Below are 17,156 nucleotides of genomic sequence, written 5' to 3' on the forward strand. Positions count from 1 at the left end.
GTACGCATACAAACCCTGGGCTTGTCGTATTATTGTTTAACCATAAAACAAAAACATTTTACGGCACTGTGGTCCCTTTAACTCCACTTCCTCTATTAGTCCTTCCCATTCCCGTTAAATTCCCAAAAAGGTCTTTGTCACGTGTTTGTAGCTAGATCACATGCAAAGATCATAGGCGGGATCAAGATTTGTGGAGTTTGTCTTATTTCAGCCAATCAGAGATCTCTTGTGTGCGACGTATACAGTCCAGCCATAACGTTATAAACCTCGGAGTCTAAGCTTTCGTGGACAGATTACTTCGTTGCCCACCGCATAGTAAGTGTAACATCGTACTCAAATTGCTGTGTGTACCTATTCAATGTAATTTATCTTTCTACGGATACGATGTTCCTATGCCGATATAGTATTTGCTAGGCTATTGTAAAAGCTGGACTATCTTTATTTTAGAAGATCGGCTACTTGTGTTGCGAGGTTACAAGATGTGCTTTGCATGTTTATTCTATTTTAGTTTGTTCATATTGGTGCAATATTAGCTAGCGTGAATTAGCGTCTTGTCTTATTTGTTTGATATTGTGGTCCCCGCTGGAGAACATTGTGTAACGCCTAAGCTCAATGTGTGCGTTGTTTTTCTTTTCCTCTCTGGGCGTAAATAAGAATCGCTGGTAGCGAGTTCAAGTTAGCTTTGGTTTTTTTCCGGCTCTGAATGCAGCCAAACTCGTTTCTATTCCGCTGAAACCGTATCTCTTCTCGTATCGATTTCCTTGGCTCCGATCCATGTTTGTTCCCGTTTAATGATTCAGCTTGGTTTGGAGGCGCCCTTATCCCGTGACTTGCAGGAACAAAGCGAGAACATTCCCTCCCTCCTCCTCCTCCCCCCTACCCTACCCTACCCTACCACATCCCATACCCTTAGTTCTATACGAGTTAAATTGGTGATCGGTTACGTATATTTGTTCATTTGTACATCTGATCGCTAATCTACCGAACTCGTCGTGTTTGCGTGGACACGTGATGTTTTCTATGTTTGAAATACAAAGCTGTTTTGCTATTGTTACTGTATTCTAACGATCTAGTATGTCGCCATATCCCTGGGGGATACAAAGGGATCAGCCCTTTAAAAGGAATCGTCTAAAATCTGAAATATAATCTGACCTTGTAACGATTAAGTATTTTGTCGGCGATGCAAATTTCCTTAAGAATATACTTTTTCTTAAGTTTTGCTTTTATAATAGAACTATGAGTATGGAGTTCCCTGCCCTGACACTGGAAACTGATCTTTTTTTTCTTTGTCCAGTTTTGTCGCCATGAATCTTGTGGTGTTGTCGTTCACACTGTTCCTCGGTGTTGTGCTCGCTGCTCCCAGTTTCGACTCCCAGTTGAACGACCACTGGGAACAATGGAAGAACTGGCACAGTAAAAAGTACCATGAGGTGGGTTTTCAGACAGAAAAAATATTAATAACTAATTTGTGACTACAAGTGCATTATCATGTGTATGAAACGACTGGGTACAATGTTCAGAAATATTCTGTGGCTTAAGCTAATGTTATGAAATCCAGATCTGTTGGCATCAGGGATGACCACAATGTAACACTACATGAGAATCTGTGCTTTTCAGAAGGAAGAAGGCTGGAGGCGAATGGTTTGGGAGAAAAACCTGAAAAAGATCGAAATGCACAATCTGGAGCACTCCATGGGAAAGCATTCTTATCGCCTGGGAATGAACCACTTTGGGGACATGGTGGGTGAACTTAAATTACTACCCCTGAAATATTTCGCCTTTTGTACCACAGAAGCATGTATTCAGCACGGTGTGGGATACTGTGGTCACAAACTTTGCTTTAAAGAAATATATATTTTTTTTTACTTCTACAGACACATGACGAGTTCAGGCAGGTCATGAACGGTTACAAGCAGAAACCGGAGAGGAAATTCAAGGGGTCTGTGTTCCTGGAGCCCAATTTCTTGGAGGCCCCTCGTCAGGTAGACTGGAGAGAGAAAGGCTACGTCACTCCAGTGAAAGACCAGGTGAGAGCTAAGGAATGCGAGAGCTTTGTTTGGGTTGCCTCTACCACACTGACACCCAACTCTCAACCACCCCCAACTCCCATTGTTCATCCCTACACTGCAGTTACAAGCAGAACATGTTCAGAATAGCCCAAACCCAAGGCTGTGTCTGTAATACAAAATGGGTTCAGCCACTTTCCCAAGGTGTTATCGCAGACTTGACTGCAGTGTGTGCTGAAATATACTTGGTAAACTGTATAGCAGTACAGTGAACAGATAAAACTGTCAATTTGAGTCAACATGACCCGCTAGCAGTTAGGCGTATCTGAGTAATTCTTCTCAGTTGAACATTGATACTGAACCATGTGAGGAGGGCCATGTCTTCTCTATAGGTGCAGCATTAGCTTTGGCTTCCTATATTTCTGAATGTTTACAGACAGGGAGGGTCTTTGACTAAGGGAGGTGATTTTTACCTGCTTCTTTCTGAAATGAAAATACACCAAATATGCTTAAGCTGGATGTGGTAAACAAATGTCCAAAGCAAGCACAAACATCTGAAGTGTTGCGCTTGCTTTGGACATCTGGTTACCATTACATTACAAATGCGTATGTAATGTAAAACGTGTGGGAGGGGAAGGACACTGCAGAGGGGCCATTTTAGGGTTGTGCAGTGGGTGGTTTGTCGCATTGTGAGACTAGAGCTAAATAGCGGACCGGTCCTGCTTCTCCTCCGTCCATCAGGGTCAGTGTGGATCCTGCTGGGCCTTCAGCACCACCGGGGCCATGGAGGGACAGCAGTTCAGGAAGACGGGATCGCTGGTGTCGCTCAGCGAGCAGAACCTGGTGGAGTGCTCCAGACCCGAGGGGAACGAGGGCTGCAACGGTGGACTGATGGACCAGGCCTTCCAGTACATCGAGGACAACCATGGCCTGGACTCTGAGGATTCCTACCCTTACCTGGGAACTGTAAGTGTCTGCTTTTATAATTATGATATACTTTTTTTATTTAGATGTTTATCCAAAGCAACTTACTGTTGATTAGACTAAGCAGGGGACAATCCCTCCTGGAGAAATGTGGGGTTAAGATCCTTGCTCGAGGGCCCAACAGCTGTGCGGATCTTCTCGTGGCTGCATCAGGGTTGAATCGCCAACCATGTCCCAGTCATGTACTTTAGGCACTAGACTATAGGCTACCCCCATGCCTCTTACTTAGAGCTCTCTTAGTAGGGCTGTCATTTAAGCCCCTACATCCCACCCAATACACTTTTTAATAATGCAGTGTGACTCAGCATTTTTTAAATATGTACAGAGTTGGTTTTGAGATTTAAGCTTGTGCTTTTGTGTCTACAGTGCGATAATGATAAAGGAAAAAATACAATGAGGAAGGAACTTGGCATGAACCAAAATAGTTCTGTTTTCTCAATATAATGACGAGAACAGGCCATTCAGCCCAGCAATACTCACCTATTCTTACCACTACAGACATGTCCTGGCAGGCTATTCCACAAACTGACCACTCTCTGTTTGGAATAAATACTTTTTAATATCTGTGTAGAATTTATCCTTTGCTAATTTCCATTTATGCCCCCTTGTTCTGCTGACCGAACTCGCCCTGAAGAATCGCCCTTGAATAAATGTAAAAGCCTCAATGTTAGTGTTCTGGTGTGTTAACTGTACCAAAAACCAAGCCCCTGTTAAAGATCTGTTCTGCACCCCACTGCTTTCTCAGGATGACCAACCCTGCCACTACGACCCCAAGTTCAACTCTGCTAACGACACCGGGTTCGTGGACATTCCCAGCGGGAAGGAGAAGGCTCTGATGAGGGCCGTGGCCTCAGTGGGACCTGTCTCTGTCGCCATCGACGCCGGTCACGAGTCCTTCCAGTTCTACCAATCTGGTGAGCCCGCCCAGCGACACTGTCGCAAGTCTTCTCAGATTAACCCTTTTGTTCCCAAGACAATATGGAGTGGCTCCACTCAAATCCCTAGGGGTTTTGGCTTTGGTTGAGGAACTTGAGAGAATTTTGTCAGGTTTTAGTAGGGGCTCAAAACAATGGTTTAGCAGTCATTTTGATTGGTTGAAAATGTTTGGTCGAGTGCCATGCGGCACTGTTGGGACTGATTGGGTTAATCAGGACCAACACCAGATTGGACCTCCATTTTACCAGTGCCTGAGGCATACTCGTTGTGTACTGTTTTAAGCTAACCACCTGCTGCTGGTGTGGCTTCAGGTGGTTTCACAGATGGTCAGGTGACATACGCTTTTGTTATTTATAACATGATATAAATATCGGTGGTGTCTGTCAAACTCATTGAAGCTTTCGCACGGAGGTACTTTTGGACACTTCCATCAGCAATGACAAAATGAGTTTCAGTTCAATAATGAAACCTAGGTACACGTGGTAGTGGTTTACACACAAGTATAATTGTCCTGTAGAGTAAACCCCCTCCCCCTCCTCCCAAAATAAAGATAACACTGCTTAGTTTACCACAGAACTTTCTCATGCCTTTGCCAAAATTGTTAGGATTTAAAGAAGTTTGTTGAAACAATCTGACCAAAGGCAGTTCCACATCCATATAGTTGTTGAAATTCATTATGAAACCATACACAAATGGAGAAGTGTAACATGTGGGGAAGTCTGTTCCGTCTCGATGATGAGAACCCTGTATAGATCATTTTTGATGCCATGAAATGTTTCGTATATAATTGGGGGGGGGGGCTCAACATTTCTCGACACAAACAGGCTGAACTAAATATTAAATAAAATGTTCAGCTATTTTGTAAACGTGAAGCTTTCTCTAGGTGTCTCGTCTTAATTTGAATAAGCCTCATCGTGGAACTAATGTTCTGGGCCATTTGTTGCACAGGGATCTATTATGAGAAGGACTGCAGCAGCGAAGAGCTGGATCACGGGGTGCTGGCTGTGGGCTACGGTTTCCAGGGCCAGGATGTCGATGGAAAGAAGTACTGGATCGTCAAGAACAGGTAACTCATTTACACAGTCATGAATCATTTATAAATTCAAAATGGGCTTGGGCACTTGAAGGGATCCTTTGGTGTTGTTTGGTGTCTGGTCAGTATGGTAGTGTGTTGTGCTTGTACATTCTCCTTGCTTGCAAAATTCTGTGCATGTGCAACCAGACCTGAGTCAAATGAGTAATGGCTTCATTTTATCATTGGTTCCAGTACAATAGACATGCTCAGTAAAGTGTAGAAAAGTATTTGGATATAAAACGATTCCGCATTTGACCCATGTGTGTGCGCAACCTAACCGACAGGCCTGGCTGACGGTGGTGTCTGTCTTTTTTGCAGCTGGAGCGAGAAATGGGGTGACAAAGGCTACATCTACATGGCCAAGGACAGGAAGAACCACTGTGGTATCGCGACAGCTGCCAGCTACCCCCTGGTGTAACCTGTCTGGACTGAGATGCCTAGTTATATATTTTTTATTTTTCTTCACGGGTTTGAAAGGACCATGTCGGTATTGTGGCCTTATTGAGGCTTGGGTGGGAGGGAAAAAAAAACCATAGCGAATGTTTTGTGGTTTTTAAAGAAACCGTTCTTAGGGAATTATGAAATTGTTTTTACACCATACTTTGGTTTTTATTGATTTTAAATGTTTTTAGGTGTATTTTTTGTCTTGTAAATACATTCACTTGTGGAAAAGTCGATAGAAGTATCATTTTAAAGGTTTTGTGTTCTACATCTTGATCGGTGGAAATAGTTTTTCTACTTTCACGGTTAATTAAAACATTTAAACCTGAACAATTTGCCTGTCCGTTGCCTTCTTGTCCTGTATTGGTTACAGAGGGGATCTGATGTTCTTGGGAGTGAAGAAAAAAAAAAACATGCTGGCTTCATTTCTGCTGCCACCTCCTCTAAATAAAGTTCAAGTTCCAATATCTACGATAACAGTCCTAGATTATCTATCATTGCTTTAGAAGAGGGAAGAAATATAATAAAAATTGAAGAAAGGAAGGCTCATGGCTGTACCATTCTATGCCGATAATGGATTTGTCGGGGAGTTTATGATGTACTAATCAAGGTAAAATGACACTTTCTCGAGCCATACATGAAGGGCAGCATTTTTAACCCTAAGACCAATTGATAACCGGTTGTTCTATATTGGTGTTGTGCCTTTCTAGGCCTCTATATGACAGACCAGAAGTAGACCCTTTTAGGCAGGCCTGTGAATGTTTAAATGTCCTGACAAAGGTTTATTTGTATATTCTCCTTTCTTATTTTGCAATGCAAGATAAACATTTTCTACCATGTCACTTGTGTACGGCTGAGAAGGAACTGTCTCAGAAATGTGTGTGTTGACGTTATTTACAGACTGGGTATAAGATGACCCATTTTGCTGCATGAAAGGAATGTACCATTCCTAATCGGATCTGGTTGCGTTTCTGTGGTGTTCAAGACTGAAGCGAGTTTTGCAGTTATGCCGGGCTGGTTTTTCATGTGCTGGATTGACTCTTAGTCTCATTAGTAAACAAGCTGCCTTTTCTGACTTGTGTCTACATATAGGTCAATGACAGTCCAGTGATTTTGCATCACCTTGATGCTTTTGTCCTGATTTCATGTTTAAACAGGTAAATCTTGCCTGTCACTCAATTTAGATGCACCAATGCAGACTTGCTGTACAGTGGTTATGAATTAGAATATGTATTCTCATTAAAATGAAAAGAACACTTTGATCTTTCAGCAACTTGTATTATAGCAGATAGCACTGTGTATTTTACTGTAACCATTTACTGTAGCTTATTTGTGTCTGTACTGTGTGTGTGTGTGTGTGTGTGTGTGTGTTCCTGCGCGCATGTAAATGTATTTATTTTATAAACTCGGGGCACAGAAGTGTCTGAAATGAGCACAGGCTGTTTTCAATGACTGAAGGGTGTTCCAAAAGTTGTTTGAGGGTGCAGTGTTTACTGTAGGCCTGATATCTGCTTGCAGCAGCTTGTGCTGACTCAGCGCTTTGTGTTCATAACAAGTAGGGACTGGAGTAGAGAGCCAACACCCTGTTCTGCAAGACAAATATGACCAGTGATCATCCCACACCCCACTCCACCCCACACCCACACCCAGGGAGAGGACTCGGGCGCCTGCTGACAAGAAAGTTGGTTAAGAACAGGAAGGAATGTGACATTTTTAACGTTACAAAAGAGACACAGAAGCAGTTTTCATCCTCGGCCAAGGAGTGTGAAGTTAGTCTTTATTATTGTACTTTTCATAGAAAAGAACAATCAATACATTCTGACGTCATGAAAAAGTGTTCTGCATGTATCGTGCTTTACTGCTTAGCATTCTTAAGAAACAGCTTCAACACTCTTTTCTTTGCGATTTACTGACCCTCGGTGCATTTGCCACGCGTTTAGCTAATAGTAACTATCCTACGGACAGATTACTTGAGATGCTTGAATTAAACTGATCTGGGAACAGTGTGGCTTGGCGAGTTTCTATTTCTGATGCTTCTTAACAAAGGACAGGTACTCCTCCACGTCTTCCGTGGAGCCCACGAAGAAGGGTACCCGTTGGTGGATGGTCTCGGGCTGTACGTCCAGAATGCGCTGTGTCCCCGTCGTTGCCAAGCCGCCCGCTTGCTCGATGACGTAAGCGATGGGGTTACACTCATACAGCAGTCTCAGCTAGGTACACAGAGTCGGGGCGAAAACGAACCAAAACAACAGTGTAAACAAATAAATCTACCCAGAACTCAAAGGGATCAAAATGTCCGCGATTCTCATCAGAATCAATGAGGTCATTGCGCTTTCCCCTTCACACTCTAACGAAGTTCTGACGTGATGTGTTTTCTTCATCTTACTTGGCTTTCTTAGCTGGCATCACGCAGTATGATATTAGGGTTTAAAAGAAAACATAGACGACTTACTGTCCACACTGCTTCAGCTGAATTGGGGCGACTATTGTTGCTGATTTGTGAAAATACAGAACGCCAGTAATTATCACATTCTCACCACATGACTGAGATTTCTCACGATGAGGTCTTGGTGCGATATACCTCGTGAAATCAGGTCAACCTCAATAAAAAAGCCATTAGAGTCCATTACTTAAACATTAACTAAATATAAAGTAGCCTATATTTGCGTCATGTTGGAATAACCGTGAAACAGCCACTTCAACAGAAGCTCGAGGGCGAGAAGAGGAAATTGTTCCTATTTAAGGGTCAATGTTCATTTACATTACAGGAAGTGCAATGGTAATCGTCTATTGACTTACATGAGAATGGGGGTAGGTGTTTTGACTCCTAAAGCTTTAGAAACCATTACTTTCTCCCATCCCATTTCCCTCAATTTACACAAACAACTGTTACACATGGACACAGAAAAAGCATGATTAAAGTATGAAACAATTTTAGAAGCAGTTTAAAAACATTGGAAATTTAGTAGATTGTATTATGTGAAGAACTATTCCAGCCTCAATCTGAGCTAATTTTGTTCATTGTATATGAAAATATTATTAAAAGGACATATATGAATTGTCTTCACTGGTTTTGTTCACACTGGTCTTTCATTGTGAACAAAAGGAAGAGATCTGAAAAGAATGCCTTCCCTAGACTCTGCTGTGGAGAATTCAAGCGCATGGTCTTTATGGGTTACAGTCTTCCAAGGATACTTACCAGGAAAAATGAGAATGGGAGACAAATGGGAATTGTTTTGATTGGATGGAACAAACATAATATTTCTGCATTTTCTTGCGCTAAATTATTCTGAAGCTAAATTACGTACAGATACTTAAAACCCAATGTTATGCACAATTTAACAAATAATTACAGAAGGATAGAAGCATTTCTTTCATAATGAAAATGAGATTTATATAACGGTGGCCAAACAAGAAAGTCTAGGGTGTCAGACAGAACTATTATTTTCTTTGCATTACGTTTTTACATATGCAAACCGACCTTTCCTTTTGGGCTCTTCTCATTGGCCGGGTACATGAAGATTCCTCCATATGCAATTGTGCGGTGAATGTCAGCCACCATGGATCCCACATATCTCGCTCCATAGGGGGCGCTACCATCCTGCAGAGTTACACAAGGGCAAGCGTCTGCTAAATGCATTTCAGAACCTTCCCAGTATAGATGCACCTGGTTATTATTCTATTCAATAAATACTCAATTCAAATTGACAGAGGACACTCCAACGGTGATACATACATGAAATTGAACAATGAAATTGGTTTACAAAGCTTTGATTCCATAAGTTGTGTATTAATTTCCTTGACACTTTGTAAAATAAACTAAAAACTGGGTTTATTCACTTTTTTCATATGCAATGAATCAATTTTTAAGGCCCTAGTCAACAGACCTCTCTACAACAAACTGCTGATGTGTACAACTGCTAAAACGTCTGGAACACGAATATTGAGCAATAATGGACATTTTTGAGAAAACTCTGACTTTAAGTCTTAAAGACCCTGTTCCTTGCCACACCCCTCAAAGGGTTTAAAGGCCTTGTTATAAGCTGATTACTTGTAAGGCATGTAAGGCTATACACTATCTGTGGAACATAATGTGAATGACAGTTTTTACCTTACATTGTGACCTTGAGTCAACCAAGATTCAGTGTTAAATTTGACCCACAAAATTCAGATGTTAGCTTTTTTTCTCCACAGTTTTGTGAGTCAAGTTCGGTCATCATTGAACTTGCTGATAGTGTGACTCTGAAGAACAGAAAGTTCCACATGCATTTTTTTGCAAGTCATATGTAATGAAAAATAGATTTCATCCAGGCTACAGTGTCTCATAAAAACTGAATTTAATATTGAATAAGAGCAGAAGATTTCAAACACTATTTGTCAAAATAAGTCATTAAAATGTATGCACTGTGCCCCTGATTGTCTACCAATTTATTTATTTTTTTCCAGGTTTGAAAGCCCTGGCATTAGAAACAAAATGTCCATGAAAAATGCTTCAATCAGGAAACCATAAGCCTGCATGACATCAACACGCAGAGCAGTGCTTTGCTGAAGCATTAGCTATAGTTACTCAAAGGCCCAAACATTCCTGAGATATGACAGAACAGATCAGTTTTCAAATGCTGCATATAGCCAACTCTAAGTAAGAAGCTTCTAAAGATTAAAGAATCTAATTAAGGAACAAATCCTTTTTAACACCCAACATGAATAACAAACGACAACATGTTTTTGGAATGCAGTGTGATTTGACTGTAACAACAATCCCAAATATTATTCTCTCTGTGACAATAACTCAAAGCCAGCTAAACACTACAACATTAAACATAAATAAACTATAAGTGAGCACAACATACCTAAGCTGTACACTAAAAATTGTTTATGGAATATTTAATTTAGTCAGGAATAAAGTCATGGGATGCAGTGGAATGTTCTGTGACTGTTCTGGATAAAGCACCAGATAAGGATTGTGATCTCAAACAGCGCGAAGAGCAACAAATAACCATTTGATCAAAGGTCAGAAACGCTTATCAGAGGAAAAAAGGTGGAAAAGAAAGCCACGGCTATTTGAAATTGAAATGCTAGCTGTATAAATGTTGAACTCAGACACGTTAAGCCAAAACAGTTGAGAAAACATTACATTTCTGTGAACAAAGACTTTTTAGAAGTAGTAAGAAAAGCTTGTACGTGTAGTAAAGTAGCATATAGTCATGTGATCATTCGTCATGAATAGTGCTTTGGAAAGTCATGTGGGTCAAAACCCCTACAGCAGGCCTACAGTCCAATGCTTGCTACAGTTGATTAATGGCATGAAAGAGAAAGACAATCCAGCTGCTTCCTGTTCTGCACAGAAATTAGCACTTTATTTACAAATAGCTGAGAGTTCACTTTTAGCGTATAAAGTGATCCATCAGTGGAAAATAGACCTTGAGTCCAGTGTTTACAGAATAATTCAACCATGTTTTTATATCAAAGTTCTCCTCGCTAAGGCTATTTTCGCACTGTGTTTGCTATCTTGTTATTAATGGTCAGATGGGTCAGTGGCCACAATCGTACAAGGGCATGACAACCCCTTCTGTCCGACTCCTTGTGACATGACAGCATACAGCACACTTGAGGTTTATGTTCTCGTATCTGGCATGTCTTTGCGTGGATGTACGGTGAAGTTTGCCTGAGGTATGCTGTGCGTTTTAAGCTGTGCCATGTGGAATGTGCCGGGGCCCCTCTCTCTGTGATTCACTTCCTGCGGAAAAGCGAAACCGCAGCAGAACCGCTTGCTTTCGGTAACATCAGCTGACAGAGGCTACAGCCAAACAGGAAGAAGATCACACCCCTGTGTGCCCTGCATGTCATTCTGTGAGGAAACCTGTCATGCGCTGAGTCCTGTCATCCTGCAAGGACAGCAAGAATCTCCTGTCTCAGGGAATTTGTTTCCTGCCATCGTTTGTGCCCCTGTAACCCTATTTCCCCTTCTATCTGTTTAAAGTTATTTTTAATAGATGCTGGCATCTAGTTTAAATGGCCTTTGGGGCTCATAAGATCTTGAGCCATTCATTTGTACAAAAAAAAACCACTGTGTGTATCTGGAAGCCCTAGTAACAAAACAACAGGAGACAACAAACACAAAAGGATTTAATTAACCACAATGCCCCATAGTACCTATTACATGTAGCGCTATTATATGTGATTATTATAATTGTACAGTACCTCAGGGAACTTCTTGTGTTTTAAGTATTCAGTCAGGGCAGGATCGAAGTACATGGCGTAGCCTTCGTTGAGGCTGTATATCTTTCCACGCTTCTTCATCTTCACATTCCTCTCTGTGAGAATGAACTCACCCAAAGCCTGAAAATGAACAGCATGCAGTTAAAGGTTGTGTGTTCATTATCATGGCACAACCATATCACACTGTGGAGCCAGTAGCAAACCCCATTTACAGCCTAGACCTCAATTTCAAGTAGAAGGCTAAAAGTGTACTTCTCTGTAAAGCTGGCATTTTAGGCTCCAGGGAACATTTGGAAACATCTGCTTGTGAACAGAAACTTTATGAATATCTTAATAAAAAAATACAAACAAAGAACTGCATTTGAAGTGAGCAAAAAAGGACAATTTGCATAACACTGTTTCGCATTCCTCCTCTAGATCATTCATTCATTCCTCCATTTCCACCACAGCCCTGCTGACAGTTTTAGTGCTTCACTACTCGGTTTGAAGGCCTTTACGATGGACTACGACAGTGGGCTATTGTGCTATTTCTGGCAACGCGTTTCATCGCTACATAAACCGCCGCGCCCCAAACAGGCTTCGTTTATTGGGCAAGGCAAACAGAGAATCTGCAGGGTTTTTTCGTTGTGTGAAGCTGTAGAAACTGTACCCACCGGGTCGAGCATGAAGAAGTTCACTCCAGCCCCGGTGGTCAGAGCGACCAGCGTGGCACTGCCGTACAGCGCGTACCCTGCGCACACGATGTTGTCGCCTTTTTGCAGGGCGTCTTTCTCAGTCGGTTCGCCCTCGGAAGTCTGCATTTGAAAAACGCAACAAAATTTTTTACCTGCACATCTGACAGACAAAAAAGTAAAATGTCCAGTTTACATTAAACTCTAATTGATACCAGGGACCACATGTACACTGTAAGAGTTAATTTAACACAGAAATGTTTAGTGTGGCATTAGTTTCCAGACAATAATTATATAAAAGATGAATGCGTGGTACGCTTCCTCAGCTTGTAGAGGTTCAAAAAATATACACACTGTATAAGGTAATTTAATCTCATATTTAAGTATAGCATAACATATTGAGTTAAATTAATCTTATATATTGGCATACAAGCCAGTACGGCATAGTTTTCACTTTCACATAACTGGGCCTAGAACCTTATGAAACCCATAGAACTTTAACTCCGCTCTGGCGAGCCACAGGGTTGGGTGGGTACAGGGTAGACTCACATAACTGGTCCCTGATAACACACTAAACTAATTTCACCTTTTTGGGCGTTAAATTGGTTGCTGACTTCATAATGAAATAAAACGCACATTTCTCTCCAGAAAAAAGGTTAGGGGATCCCTCATGCGGTGTTATCTTAATTTAACAAGCTCAGAGCACCCCCATGTGGTGAGTAAGAGTCATTGCAGTCTCCTGTACAATAAAATACAGTTATGTACAGAGAACGGATTGGATTTTCAGGTCAATAGAAGTCTGTGTAGAGAGGGGAGAGGCTACGTGTAAAGTAAACTTTCTTTACTGTGTTCACTCAGTTCTGAAAGACCGAGTCCTGGAGTACTTACTGTGTCTGTTAAAAAAAAAAAAAATTTCAATGCTCACAGAACATTCTTACAGAAAATGTTTGGCTAGTGAAGGTTCTGGTTGCATCAGACCTAACCTATCAAAACTTAACATATTTCATATTTGGTAAATGGTAAATGAATTTATATTTAATCAGTTTTATCTTCATGATGTCACCTGCCACACGATTGTGTGATTGTGAGTGGCTGAGTATCGTTAGTATTTTTATGGTAAAATGAGGCAAGGGAGGCTAAAACAGAGGAAACCCATGTCCTAGCTGAGGCAGGTGATGTTGTTGCTGGAAAGCGAGACTTCTACCTCTTCAATCTGCGTGAGAGAGTAGTACAAGCAGACTGGATGTCAAAGCAAGCCATCTTTCCCACTGCATAGGTAGAAGGCACCAAAAACAGCAGCGTAACATGTTCTTCCAGAACATGGCCTTTTCTACGCACATAATGTATACCTTACCTATGGCATTTATTTTCGTTAATTTACTAAATCTTACAACATCAATCATAAATGCCTCACATGGACATTCATTCATTCATTCATTATTCTAACCCGCTTATCCTGAACAGGGTCGCAGGGGGGCTGGAGCCTATCCCAGCATACATTGGGTGAAAGGCAGGAATACACCCTGAACAGGTCGCTAGTCCATCACAGGGCACACACACCATTTACTCATACATTCATACCTATGGGCAATTTAGACTCCCCAATCAGCCTAACCTGCATGTCTTTGGACTGTGGGAGGAAACCGGAGTACCCGGAGGAAACCCACGCAGACACGGGGAGAACATGCAAACTCCACACAGAGAGGCCCCGGCCGACGGGGATTCGAACCCTGGACCTCCTTGCTGTGAGGTGGCAGTGCTACCCACTGCACCATCCGTGCCGCCCTCACATGGACATTTTCCCTGTCAAAGAAACTTTCATGCCCTGAGTATTACCATCTCTCATTGGATGCAGAACGTTGATTGTATACTCACTCTTTTGTAAATGGCAAAGATTGTGCCTATTGATGCTAAGCAGTCTATGTTGGAGGAGCCATCCAATGGGTCAAAGCAGACAACATATTTGCCCTGTGCGTAAGACAAAGACAACAATGCTTTCATTGAAGAAAGACATGCATTGTAATACACATCAAATAAAGTGATAAGACTTTTTAATTTCACTCAAAGATGTGAAATTACACACTGAAAATTTCTTCACGTAGTCTGTTTATTAATCTGTCTGTTTCTCAGAAAGAGAAAATTAAAATATGAATAAAATGAAATAGAATTGTCTAAATTGCATTGCTTGACTTTGTTATAATATATTTTAAATTCCAAATATTGACATCTAGTTTTATAAAGATACACTTAGGTTTCAATAAATAATTGAATTAAAATTTTATTCAAAAGGCAATTCGACGCATTAACAAGATGAAAGATTTACCCCAAATATATTTATCTTTGCAAGATAATTTGAAGTGGTCAACATAACTACCAAATGTAGAACAACACATTTCTTATGAAATGCCGCTTTGGCTCAAACCTAATAATTAGTTCTCTGGCCTGGAAGTTGCCACATTCTTTCCTCAACTATACTAGTGCTCCACCTAGTGGTCAGCTGTGTGCATGACATACCCTCTTGTCGGCTGGTATGATGATGGCGTCCTTGTTTTCCTCTGAGACCAGCGCACAGGTGCTGTAGGACGCTCGCAGCATGTTGATGACCAGATCATTGGACAGAACGTCCAGTTTCTTCACTTCATCTCCTGTGACATTTACTGTGCCGGCAATGCCCTGCCTAACCGTTACAAACCGTATTATCACATTACAAACATTTTTACACTCTTATCCAGAATAACTTAGAATGCGAGATTAAAGAGTATTCATCAGTTGACAGGTGTCAGACTATATATTTTTTTCTGCACTGAATGTAGTCTGCAATGTTTTTTTCCACCATCTTCACCATTTAAAATGTGCAGTATTTGTACCAAAAATGCTGCAATTGGGCAGTGTTGTTATACAGTAGTATAAAACACTGATGTTTTTATACAGTAGTATAAAACACTGTGCTGTTATACAGTAGTATAAAACACTGTGCTTTTCTACTCCACCGTGCTTTGAGTCCATTAATGCTCAGCCCCAACTTAGACAAGAATGATACGAAAGAACAAATTATCCAGTGCCATAGAAACAAGCTGAACCCTTTACAAACCCCCCCTCACACACCCAAACTCCAATATGACCTTTCACGTACTCTGTGGCTGGATTAGAAAGGGATGGTCTAGGTCATCTGAATTCTAAATCAACTGTCAGCGTAGCATAGATTCCGAATTGCTACTTAAATAGCATAATTTAAGACAGCATGGCTACAAATCAAACATTTTGCTTTTAAAACAGAAGGCAGCATTACAGGCCGAAGCAAATCATACTATTGCCTGAATGAAAGGTGTCTCGCACAGACCCATCAGGAAATACCATGCGGTTTCATGCAATTAATAACACCAGTGTTATACAACTTATTTATATCTATTGTTTTATTGTAAATCCCTAACAAAAAGACAAAAACGCACATAAAATTTGGTTTGACTGTCACAATGATATGCATACATTAAACATCTACTGGCTGTTGAAACTTGTTTTATGTTTATGGACAGTCCCTAAAAACAAGCCCTAAATGTCATAGGTCACCTCATATTGTTGGCACATCGAAGCACGTCCGTCTGAACGTCAACTCAGAACATATGAATCTACTCTAACAATGTGTCAAAATATTAAAGCTTTATCAGTTTAACCAACTGCATTCTGCAATTAAACACCCAAGGGAAAATACGTTACACATTAACTATTCCACGGCAGAAACCCTAGCCAATTTATTATTATATTACGCAATAAAGGCTTTGTGTTTGTCAATCCGTGCACAGCCTCTATCGTACCCGCCTTTACCATGGAGACAGGTAGTACTTACAAGTGAGCAAGCCCCGCCTTCCTGACGGCCGAGGAGATGGCTTTGATCGCTGTCAGCATGGCGTTTATCAACTGAGTGAGCTCGCCGGTCGCTCCCTTAGCCTGTCGGCCGGTTTCCGTGATGAACCGCGTAAGGGTCCATACGTCCGTGTCGATAGCCGATTGATCCGACATTTTCGCTGGCGCTGGGAGCGAAGCTGCGTGTGGCTATGCGTTCGGCAAGCAGGCAGGGAGTGAAGTTACAAATCAGCCTGGCCCTTTTCAGATGCCTCTGGTGGATGAGCGCCCAGCCCAGCGCTATATTTATGAGCTGAATGTCGTGGATATCAAGTGACAGCAGTTGCAGCAGGGTCCGGTTATGGGAATCCACAGTGCAGAACACAGACTGCTGCAGAACCTTGCGTGACGTGCCATTTGATAATGTTCAGTTCACAACATGGTTCCGTTTGACCAGGTCTGCATGTAGAAATAGGGAACCCAGGTTGTAATCAGAAACCCAAATGGGCTTCCCAAATGGGTCAGATAGCCTACTCCACCTGAGTTACTTCTGTAAAGACCCTAGTGAATTAAGTGAGTGCAACATGTAAGCAAAGTGAAATGAAATCGTATGCTCCAATTTGATGACCATCAATTTACCACCATTGCCGGTATTGTCAATTCTTTAATTCTATCCTTTGACAATTGCATTGACATTAGGCATGTTACTCCTTATAGACCCTGAAGGAAGAAGGTTACTATGAGCTGTGGGGTGGGTGGGACAGGAGATACACCATACATCCCCCAGTGTAATTTATGGTGACAGAAAACCCATTGACCCTTTTGTTCCATGCAGTTTCCAGCCAATAAAAATAACTTACATTCCATAACCAAATCTCAATTTTGTCTCCACAGGTTGTCAGAATTTCTTTTTTTCTTAGAGTAAATTAAGTCTAAGGACCAGACTGAAAATTTAAGGTACACAAGAACCTAAACCATGTCGTT

The 17,156-nt window shown here is 41.4% G+C and overlaps 2 protein-coding genes across 2 annotated transcripts; one reads left to right on the forward strand and one right to left on the reverse strand.

Moving 5' to 3' along the window:
- The first annotated feature begins 174 nt into the window (after positions 1–174).
- On the forward strand, positions 175–5,775 carry ctsla (cathepsin La). Its single transcript, XM_061260500.1, has 8 exons — positions 175–315; positions 1,295–1,430; positions 1,618–1,740; positions 1,875–2,027; positions 2,748–2,972; positions 3,736–3,904; positions 4,875–4,992; positions 5,320–5,775. The coding sequence occupies exons 2-8, from the start codon at positions 1,305–1,307 to the stop codon at positions 5,417–5,419; spliced, it is 1,014 nt and encodes a 337-aa protein (XP_061116484.1). The 5' UTR covers positions 175–315; positions 1,295–1,304; the 3' UTR covers positions 5,420–5,775.
- Positions 5,776–7,184: 1,409 nt separating this feature from the next.
- On the reverse strand, positions 7,185–16,463 carry fbp2 (fructose-1,6-bisphosphatase 2). Its single transcript, XM_061260070.1, has 7 exons — positions 16,177–16,463; positions 14,847–15,009; positions 14,208–14,300; positions 12,315–12,455; positions 11,644–11,781; positions 8,924–9,043; positions 7,185–7,652 (listed from the first exon to the last, which is right to left on the reverse strand). The coding sequence occupies exons 1-7, from the start codon at positions 16,347–16,349 to the stop codon at positions 7,464–7,466; spliced, it is 1,017 nt and encodes a 338-aa protein (XP_061116054.1). The 5' UTR covers positions 16,350–16,463; the 3' UTR covers positions 7,185–7,463.
- Positions 16,464–17,156: the final 693 nt, after the last annotated feature.

Source organism: Conger conger, chromosome 11, assembly GCF_963514075.1.
Source record: "Conger conger chromosome 11, fConCon1.1, whole genome shotgun sequence".
NCBI classification, from domain to species: domain Eukaryota; kingdom Metazoa; phylum Chordata; class Actinopteri; order Anguilliformes; family Congridae; genus Conger; species Conger conger.